General features: G+C 54.2%; 1 protein-coding gene across 1 annotated transcript; it reads left to right on the top strand.

Annotated features, from left to right (window-relative positions):
- The first annotated feature begins 2,205 nt into the window (after positions 1-2,205).
- PDX1 (pancreatic and duodenal homeobox 1) lies at positions 2,206-5,736 on the top strand. The gene is made up of 2 exons (XM_021541876.2): positions 2,206-2,599; positions 5,348-5,736. The coding sequence occupies exons 1-2, from the start codon at positions 2,206-2,208 to the stop codon at positions 5,734-5,736; spliced, it is 783 nt and encodes a 260-aa protein (XP_021397551.1).
- The last annotated feature ends 5,225 nt before the right edge of the window (positions 5,737-10,961 follow it).

The following is a 10,961-nucleotide window of genomic DNA, read 5'->3' as shown; positions in this document are numbered from 1 at the left end:
ATTCCCATCACTCCCATCGGCCTCCTCCATCACTCATTTTCCACAACAAGTGGCTCATTTCCCGCTCCGGTGGGACATATTGACTGCTCAGAGACTTCTCCTGGGAACCCTCAGCTGTGGAAGGACTCAAGCCAAGTATCAGTGATTGCATCGCAGGTCGAGGAGGCAGGCAGATCTGTCTCCAGCCGAGCTCATCTCCTCCAGGATCCCGGGCTGCCGGACATCAGCACCCCCAGGACGTGACCGGGGTCCCCAGTGCCGGGATACCCAGCGGGGCCCTTCTACTGCACTGCAGCTCGCTACCTTGTTGTCAGAACGGCAACGCGTGCCCTTATCGCCTGCTCATGCAGGCAGAATGAAAGAGAATTAGCTCTAAATTATACGAAATTCATTTGCTTTGGAGGGTGAAGTGTTTGCTCTGTTTAGAAACGTTCGTTAGAGAGAGAGAACCGCATTAAGACACCGGGTAATGGTCCTCCCAGGAGATGAATCAATTTTCTCTGGGTTTTATGGCCTGGGGTTTGTTTGTCCGCACCGGTTCCCCGTGGAAAACCCGGAGCAGTAAATGCTCCAGGTAACAGATCTCTGGGGAAGGGGCTGTGAGTGTTGCTCTGGGGTCGGGGCACAAGACGTCTCGGATCAAAGGACACCCGTGCCTGCAAGAGACCTGAGTGGAGGCATTGTGGACGCGGGTGGGGGAACCACCACGAAGGGAGCTGCGCCTCCCCGCTCGGCTCACACTGCGAGCCCCGCCGGGCCGCGAATCCTACCCGGAATGCCAGGGGATGGAGGGGGCAGGTGCCGGGCTCAGGGAGCCTGAGCAGCAGCCATGTCTATCTGTAATTCCCGCTAATAAAATACTTTTTCACTATCCGCACTATAATTGGTTTACAGCCTCTTTTGTTTATTTATCCATAAGAGCTGCTGTTAAATGGCTTGGGAAAGCAATCGCTTAATGGCTCAATATTGAATCAAAGGCTCAGTGTGCTTTCTAAGAGATGGGGGACCCGCGTGAGTCCAGAGCGGAAACTCAAAGTGTAATGGACTGGGCGGGTTTATGATCCCATGGATCAGGGCACAGGAGCGAGGGACCGGGACCCTCCTGCCTCGCCCCTCGGGGCGTGCATCACCACTGGCCGAGTCGAGTTCTGCCGGACCGAGCCGAGACGAGCCGGGCAGAGCCGGGCCGGGCCGAGCCGGGCCACCCGGTCCCGCCCTACATACAGAGCCGGAGGGAGCGCACCCCGAAGAAGGCAGCCGGAGCGCCGGCGTCGGGGAAGCGGAGAGGAGAGAAGTCGGGCCGGGCGGATAGGAAGCGTGCCTGCACCCGAACAGGAGAGAGCGGCGGCCGGCCCGAGCGCAGGGAGGCAGGAAAATGATCTTTGTCCCTTTCGGTAGCTCTCCGCCTCCTCATAACTTCGTCACCAAGTCAACCGGCACCAGCTCGGAGCACATTATCTCCGAGGGTCAACACATTGCAGCCCAGGCCGCGGGGAAGGCTCCCAAATTTACCTCTTGGACAAACAATCCGCTGCCTATCGCTCGCTCTGGTGATAGCATTGTGGTCCCCCACCGGCCGGTGCTGGCCTTCTCCCAGGTCTCCGGAACACGGGTACCCCCGCGGGAGCGTCCTGCCCGTCCCTGGACACTCACATCCCTAGGGGAGATGCCCTCACAGCCAAAAGTGCCCTGTCGCTAAACCCCTCCAGGAGCCGAGTTTACCCCGGCCCTCGGAGGGTTTTCCTCCCCGGGGGTCACTGGGGGATGAGCAGCTTCTGGGCAAGCGCGGGGGAGAGGGAAAAGATGACTTTAAGCACCATCCGTCCCGGAGCGCCCCGCGCATCGGCGCAATCCCCTGAGCCCCTGCCCGGCCCCGCAAGCCCACCGCCGCGGGACTCCTCACCCCAAAGCAGGGAGCAGCGCCCAGCAGAAGGGTAGGGGGTCTCGGGGTCGGCCCGGCAGAGGGGAAGGAAGGGGGTTGCGGGACCAGGGCCACTCCGGGTGGCCTCCTAGGGCCCGCGCCCCGCCCCGGAGGGTTGCGGGAGGGCTCACGTGGGGAGAGGCGCCTATGGGGAGGCGGCGGGAGCCGGGCAGGGCGGTGGGGCCCGGCGGGACCGCCAGCTGTCAAAGAGGCATCCCGGGCTCCGCCAGCGGGAGCAGCCTTATGTGTCCCTAAGCTGCGAAGCCCCCTTGGCCCCGCTCGCCATGAACACCGAGGAGCAGTATTACGCCTCGGCGCAGCTCTACAAGGAGTCGTGTGCGTTTCAGAGAGCCCAAGCGCAGGACTACAACCCCAGCCCCCCCGCCTGCCTGTACATGGGCAGGCAGCAGCAGACTCCTTATTCCAGCGCCTTAGGGGCTCTCGAGCAAGGCAGCCCTCCAGACATTTCACCTTACGAGGTGCCCCCCATCACTGAGGATGCCGGGGTCTCCCACCTTCATCACCATCACCATCACCCTCATCTTCCTCCTCCCCACCAGGACGCGCTGCCTTTCCCAGACGGGGCGGATACGGGGGCTATAGAGGAGCCCCGAGTGCAGGTGCCTTTCGCCTGGATGAAGTCCACCAAATCGCACGCCTGGAAGGGACAGTGGACCGGTAAGCCCCGCCGCATCCCTCTGCCCCCCACGCTTCTGTCCCACTCGGCGCTCAGCAGCCCTCCCTTGCATCGGTCTTGCTCCCACCACTCGGGTGTGTGGAGCGGCCCTGGGGGGTCGTTTCCCCTCTGCCAGCCTCTGCAGACCCACTGCTCTAGGGCTGCTAGTGTTGGGTTGAACGCTGTGGAGAGAGCCGGCTCCCCAGTCCCCGCCGGCGGGCTCACCGCTCCCTGCGCCTCAGCAATTATTAACGAATTATTTTTCACCAATTAACTAATTGTGGCCAAGCCGGGACGTCGTGACTCCTCCCGGGAGCTACTTCCTCGGGCAGCACAGTGTCCCAGCGGGCGCGGTGAGCTCCGAGCAGGGGCCGGGTGGCGGAGGCACCTGCGAGGTGGAGCGGGAGGGGAAGCGGCAGGCAGGGCAGGCGGGAGGGGACAGCCCCATTGCCCCGCGTCCCTGCGCCCACCGTGCGGCCGCGGAGCAGCCCCCGAGCCCTCAAGGCAGCCGCCGAGACCCTCTCAGCTGCCTCTCGGCTCTCTCCGGCGCAGAGCCCATCTCCCCTCCCGGCCCCTCTATCCCGCTCCTCCTCCTCCCCCGCGGGTTTTAGCCACAAATGCACCTCTCCGAGTGAAAAAAACAGGGCACGGAAAACAATGCACAAACGAAACAGAGTTGCCAGTGAGGGGAAGAAACTCTATCTAGGCAGAAAGTTCCGCTGCCCAACAATATTTCTGTCTCTGCCGGCACAATGTTATCGTGTCCTGCGCCTCCGTCACACCTATACGGCAAATATTATATTAATGGCTTTGTTCAAATAGACAGTTGGAAAAAGGACCGGAGTATTAAAATCTCCACGAAATAGTTTGGGAATTGCATGGTGCAGGCCAAGGGGGAGGGAAGGACAGGTGGCGGTCCCTAATGTCCCTAGAGGCGCATCCACCCACCAAGGTAGAAGAGCGTGCTGTCCCAGCCCGCGAACACGGCGGCACGGATGGTGCCAGGGTGGAGGTGGGGAGAGAGAGAAAATCAGATTGTTTTCCATGAGCTCAGTAAATTTCGGGAATACTACTATTAATGCTACTACTACTAATAATAATATAAAGCCAAACTTTTGAACCACACTTTTTTTTTTTTTTTCCCTCCTGTACCCGAAGAATGACAAAACCAGCAGGAAAGCGAATCTTTCCCCGTGGAAGCCTAAAATTCTTGCCTGTTATCCCCAGCCCTCCCGGGAGGAGCAGGCAGGGGCTGTGCATGACCCGGTCGGTGTGATGTATGCAGGGTTCCTGCCGGAGCACTCCGCAGGAAGGGAAAGGGGCACCGCGCTGTGCCGAGTGCGGCAGAGCGCTCACAGCCAAACCCCGGCATATTTTGTACCATGTATGTGGCAAACTATATGGCCCGATGATTTACTTTTCCTTGAAGCCCTCGGGATTTAGGCGTCCATGGAGGCTACCGGGCTTTGTGCTGCTGCCAGGAAAAGGCTCCCAGGGAGGCCCGGCGAGCCCGGCCGGTGCCACACGCCGTGCCCGGCCCCGGGCTCACCCCGGGCTCATCGGCCTTGTCCCGGGGCCCGACGGACCTCGGCCCTCCAACAGACTCCGGGAGTTCCGCTCCAGTTTAGTTTAAAGTAACAGAACAAGGTATTTTTTTCAGATACAAACTCATGTATGCATAAGTTTAGATTTGCCAACATTTTTATACATATCTACATTGGTTTTAATATTTATTTATATAGCACATAGGTATATACACATTACTATGCAAACATAAGTGTATTTAAATATATATTTTAAATACATATATAAGTTTTATACATAGGTTTACATTTATACATTTACACTGTATATATAAATATAAAATCATGGGAATAGGAAGATGAACTGTGGGAGAGTCCACGTATCTCTCTTGAAATTATTATTTCATTCTGGATGTTTAAAGCACCGTTCCCCGCAGATGGTATCAACCCCAAAAACGTTCTCAGAGAGGCGCTGGCACTGGCAAAAGCGGCCCTGAGTTTCCATGCCCACCTCTAGCCCCTCTCGATGTGCTCGCCCGTGCTACCCGCGCCCCAGTGCCCACGCAGGACTGCGGCGGCCGCGCTGGGAACGGGCATCCCGCCGCTGCCTCTTTTTACAGGAACAAGAAACCCAAGGTTTCATCAACGTGGCGAAATGGAGCGGCTGCGGTTCAACTCCCGGCCCGGCCCGGGAGGCCCACTAATGATAATAATTATTATTGCTTTCTTTTAGAGGAGTTTCTTTGGTGTGTTAGACTTTTTTTTTTTTTTTTTGACGGTTTTTTGAGGGGTTAATTTTTTTCCATTTTGCTTTGGTTTGTCTATGTCTTCTTTTCTTACTTTTTTTTTAAATTATTTTTTAAATTTTATTTTAACGTGAACCTGAACGATTGCGGCCCTGGATCCGGGAGCGTTTCTGAGCTTTCAGTTTCACGCCGACGGTGGCACATGAGTTTCTCCCTCAGCTCCAGAAACGGCGCTTCCCTGAAAACCTCATCAAAATCATTGCTAAAAAATATTAAACTTTGCAAAATAAAATAGCAGCAGCGGTGACTGCCACCAGCAGCACCACCTGACGGCCCAGCAGGAGAGCTCCCCGAGGCCTCCCCATCACCCCGCTTGCTTCCCCCCGCGTATCCTCCGCGACGCGCAGGGGTCGTGGGACGTGGTCCCCGCAGCCCGAGAGGGTGGTCGGGCTGGCCCAGGCTGACTCTCGCTTCTCTCCAGGTGGATCCTACATGGTGGAACCGGAGGAGAACAAGCGGACGAGGACGGCGTACACGCGGGCGCAGCTGCTGGAACTGGAGAAGGAGTTTCTCTTCAACAAGTACATCTCCAGGCCACGGCGGGTGGAGCTGGCTGTCATGTTGAACTTGACCGAGAGGCACATCAAGATCTGGTTCCAGAACAGACGGATGAAGTGGAAGAAAGAAGAAGACAAAAAGCGAGGGGCGGGCAACAGCAATGACCCCGAGCAAGACTGCGTTGTGTCCTCCGGGGAGCTGCAGACCAAGGAGGATCTCCAACCGTGCCCCGCCGGGAACCTTCCCTCGGGAGCCTCCAGGGACCTTCTCGCCCCCAGCCTGGTCCCCAGAAGGCAGCAGGACTCTCGGTGAGCCGCGGGGAGCTCCACGGCCCGGGACGAGGAAAAGGATGGGACGTGGAAAAGAGCCGAGAGGCTGGCGCCAGCTTCTCTGTGCCGTGCCGTGCCGTGCCGTGCCGTGCCGTGCCGTGCCGTGCCGTGCCGTGCCGTGCCGTGCCGACCCACTCTCGCCTTCCCTCGGGGAAAAGCGGGGCCTTCACTCCGAAACTCGCGTCCTCCAGAAAGTAAATTTAAGATGCCCAGCTGTGACAAGGTTCGTCTCGCTGCCGCGCTAGCGCCGGACGAGGCCGCAGGGAGCTGCCGGGACGGCGGCGAGCGGGGCCCCGCTCTCCCGGGCCGCCCGCGCCTCAGCGAGCCCTACGGGAAAGCTTCCCCCGGGGAAGGTGGGTGTCAGGTGGCCACCGACGGTGTGTGCCTGCCCGGGTGCACGGAGAGGTCTGGAAAGAGGAGGAGAAGCGGGCGCTCGCTGCCTTCCCTGCCGCCGACAGCCGCTCGGTCGGAGAGCGCGTCCTGCCGCGTCCGGCGGCCCACAGGAGCGGACACGGACCCGAGTATCCCGGACCATCCACGGCTGGCACGCCGCCGTCCCCGTCCCTCCCAATCGCCCCAGGGCATCGGCGCTACCGACGACTCTCTCAGGACTGTTACTTACTTCTTTGGAAATTGGACCTGGTTTCTTTCGTTTTCTTTTGCTTTTGGGAAAGAAAGACAGGGGGAAAGAAAAAAAAATTAAAAAAAATTAGAAAAGAAAAAGCCCACGTGTCCTGCGGGCAGGATTTGTCTCCCCCGATGACCGGCTCCCTATGACCGGCATAGGTAGCCAGACCCTCCTCCGGGCTCCGCCAGCTGCTGCGGGGACCCTGCGCTGCTGCCCGTGGCTCCGCGCCCGTCTGGGCTCCGCGGGACTCCGCGGCTCCAGGGCTGCGCTCGCCTCTTCCAGGGGTGAATGCGAGCCCAGGGATGCAGCAGAAAACGTCGCGGGTGCTCTCCGGGCAGCGAGCAGACAGCGAGATATATCTGGGGAGGGGGTAGGGCTGGTCCCAGGGACATTGTCCTTTGGGAAAAAGCTCCTGCCTTTCTTCCAACTCTTTCGCAAGCTCGGACTCTGCCTTGGAGAGGAGAAACCTCTCTGCAGCACGAGTTCCTATCCCGGCGAGGCTCTCTGCGTGGTTTCCTACCGCAGAATTTTCCCCCAGTAGAGGCTGGGGGCCGGCTGCCCCCCGAGGCCCTGCAAAGCACCGGGGACTTTTCCTGGGTGCTATTTTTCGGGCCGGGCCGGTGTGCAGGAGAGCTCGGCTCCTCCGGGCTGGAGCGGGGAGAGAGCCCGGCCGGGGCTTCCCTGCGGGAAGAAGGGTATCGGAGTTCGTGCCGTCCGCCCCCAGCCCAGCCTGCCTTTCCTGCTTCCAGGAATAGCTCCCCCCTCCCGACAACGGCGGGGACTCCAACTGAGTGGGGAGCAATCTACAGCCGAGCTAGAAGTAGAAAACCAGTTGGAAGGCAGCGGGAACTGCCCGGTTTGCTGGAGCAATCTACAGCCGAGCTAGAAATAGAAAACCAGTTGGAAGGCAGCGGGAACTGCCCGGTTTGCTGTCGGTCAGGCAGGTCTGCCTTCTTTCCTCGACAGGGAGTTCCTGCCCCGTACCCGGCAGCAGCAACCCTCGAGCATCCTTCGGGGACCGCCGCAGGCTCTCCCGCGCTGCGGGCACGGGAGTCAGTGCCATGGGAGGAGGAAAATGAGGACAATCTGTCGCACCCTGGCCGGAGGATTTTCCCAGTCCCTCGGCTGAAAGCGACGGGAGATCAATTAGCTTGGCACAGCTCTTTGGGTTTTCTCGTTTTACGTGGAACTTCTAACACTAAGGTGGAAACTTGAACTGAAGGTGTATTTTGTCTATTGCTTTTTTTCCCTCTGGGGACATTATTATCTGTGTGCAAACAGGACTATTTCTGGTAATTTTTCCTGCAAGACGCCTGAGAAATTTATCATCTGAGCCTGCATATCCTTATTCATCAAAATGCAGTCATTGAGTGAGAACTGTTACTAATCATTATATGAGCAAAATTCAAATAAAGCTGTTCTGCTTAAGAAGCAAAACACCATATTAATTAAAGTAATATTTCTGAAACTTTTGGGGGACATGAAGCCATTCTTAAACCTCAGAACTTTTAATCACTATTCATTAACATTAACCTTCCACTGGTAACATGAAGTGGAACAAATTCCATGTACTTTTTACAACATCTGCCACAGACATTACAATTCGGGAGCCACTGTAAAAACAGATCCAACTGAAGAAAGGATGTCTTTCACACAAAATACCTCGATTTTATTCTAAGATTTGTTGAACACATTGCCCGCCTGTCCTTGCTTTAGTATAGTGCATTCAGTTTTGATTTTCTTTGTGCACAAAAGAAAACAAAAAAAAGTGCATAATTAATGTGAATCGCTTGGCCATGGTGCCAAGGTGTTTTTATTAGTAGAAGCAGAATCAGAACTGCATGGTTTAGTTTTAATGAATAAAGTATTTTTCTTCTAAGAGCTGACATAGTTTCTTCAGCACTTATATTTTTTTACATATATATATACCCTTTTCACAACTGTACCAATGGAAAAATTAACATTAACTAAATCAAGACAGCTCTAGGACCCAGGGATAAAGATTCACAGCAGCTTCACCTGACAGAACAGCCAGCCCTACACAGTGCTGTGGAAAGGCAAGGCTGACATGGAGAGTTATAAAGCCACTGGAGCTCTTGAGCCATGTCACCTCACCAAAACCAGTTGTCCAGATATATTCATATACCTAGGAGACATCTCCCCTTATGAAATAGTTTATGATTTATTTGTAATCACCTTTAACCCTAGGAGAGCAAATCCATAAAACTACTTTTAAAATTAGACATGAGATAATGAAGTGCGAGACATACTTTTATATCTTTCTTGGGCAATAGTGAAATATTTTAGGCAGGCATGGGAGAAGTATGTTCCCAAAATTGTATATGTTCAGTGTTAATTATTTTAAGGAAAAGCTGAGCAAGATTCAGCACAGTTTTCCTGTCCCTGGGTGCGCCTTGCCATGGCATCCATCACATCGGGAACTATGGAGATATCAGTTCTATCTGTGGCTTCAGGCAAGATAGTGAGGCTGAGAGTCTTGATTGAGCTTTGCAAAGGCGACACCTTTGCTGATCCTACTTTGCTCAGATCCATCCCTCAATGCTGCAGGGAAAGTGCTCTTGTCCTGCTTCTGCCATCCCATGCAAGACCACAGGGCAGGACCTCTCCTTCCCCAGGCAGGGCTGAGCACCCAAGTGAATGGAGCATGGCTGGGCAAACCCTGGCAGCAGCTCGGGGCTGCTGTCACACCAGGCCAGACTCTGCTGCCCACCCTGCCTTACCTTACCAGCAGGGTCATGTCCCACAGTCCTGCAGCAATGGCCATGTGAAAAGCAGGATTGCAAGACTATACCTGACTCCTCTATTACAAACCTATATTTCAATCTGACAATCTCTCCATTTATGGATAATTACACCCATAAAACAATATTGAAAGCAGTGATTTCACCTAAGGTGTGAAAGCCTTTCCAGTCAGGCACTGAAGGCTGCTACCTCCCACTCTGAGGGCTGCTGCTGCTGCCACAAACACAGCTGAAGAGAGATGTTGCAGGCTGAGAGATGAAATATTGCTCAGAAAGGCTTTGGTGCTTTGAAGTGCAACCAGGAATGGGATGCCAGCCCTGCAACCACCACCAAAGCAGGGCCTTGTGGCCTGGGCAGTGCACCTCATGGTCTGTCCTCCACCCAGGGCAAAGGTGGCTGAGGGCTGTGTTTTGTTTCAACGCTTGTTTTGGGAGCAGAAAGAAATGCCCTTCACTTGTTATAGCTTAGAGACACCTTTACACATTAGCATAGGCAAGCCATGCAAACACACACGCATGCACATGGCTTCCAAAAAACTGTAACTCAGAAAGGCAATACCTTTACTGCTTTTTTTTTTCCCTGGATGGGGATAAGAATGGCCAGATCTTCAGGGATACTTTTTACAGCAATCAAGAAGAAATCTAGGGAGGACAATGAAATGAAATGAAATGAAATGAAATGAAATGAAATGAAATGAAATGCAGGTGAAATGACAATGAGATGTGGAAACCCTGCAGTGTCTCTGTTAGTAATGAATGTTATCTACTTTTACCTACCCATTATTTACATTCATTTAACATTTATCATCACTGTTCCTGTCTCACTGACTTCCAGCACCTTTTCCATGCACTATGCCAGCACCAATGTGCCCCAGTAGTGCTTTTACTGCAAGGGCAAAAAACAGTGGAGCAAAGAGGAAAGTGCTTGGAGGCAAGGCTTCTCCTAATATTTGCCTTTCTACATCTCTTCTGCTCCCACCATTTATTGTCCTGGTATGCAGCTCCTCTGTTCCCCAGCACTTTTGGGATCACAGTATATGCAGGAACAAATACAATGCAGAGGAAATGAGCTGAGTGCCTCTCTCCCCAGCATGCCTCGGTGATGAATCAGGCCTGGCCAGCCTCATTCATGGAGTAGGAAACTCAAACACGTGGTTCCCTTACTATAAGGTCTGACGCACTTGCTGCCTCATATCAGGGCTTGTTCCAGAAATCATTTGCTTCCAGCAGCAGCACCACTGCAAGGAGGAGAGACTGCACTTGTGCTTCTTCTGCATGAGGTGCTTTTAGGCATATAGACAGGAGCCCTCATGTCTGGTTCCATCCACCAGAATTCACTGGTCAAAAGAGGTAGGTGCCTTTTCAAACAGGCATATAGTTCACAAAAAAATCCAAAAATAGATTGAATGAGAAGAAACTCTGGAGATGTAGGTGAACTGGACGAACAAGGCAAGAAGATTGCAATGACCACTGCAAAAGCAATGCATTTGCTAAGGAGCATTGGCAAAGAAGGAGTTGCTTGGCTTTGTCTCATAATGGGAACAACAAGCTGCTGACAGTGGCAGCTTAATTTTCTCCCTATTCTTTGACCCAGACCCAGGAGGAGAAAAGCATCTACTCAAAGAACCCTTGGCAGAGTGATTTAAAATTCAAAAGTAAAATACATCCATCAGGCTCAGAAAGCAGAGGGTGCAATGGTTTGTGTCTTCACTCCCAGGGCTAGACTTGGTGGTGGATACTGGAAGAGCCATCTTCAAGAGCAATTGGTAGCACTCTGGTGTTCTGTTTGAGCATGGGCAGTGTGTGCCTTTATATATT

This window comes from Lonchura striata, chromosome 2 (genome assembly GCF_046129695.1).
Source record: "Lonchura striata isolate bLonStr1 chromosome 2, bLonStr1.mat, whole genome shotgun sequence".
NCBI lineage: Eukaryota > Metazoa > Chordata > Aves > Passeriformes > Estrildidae > Lonchura > Lonchura striata.
Note: the sequence above shows the minus strand (reverse complement) of the source record. Positions and strands in the feature narration are given on the sequence as shown.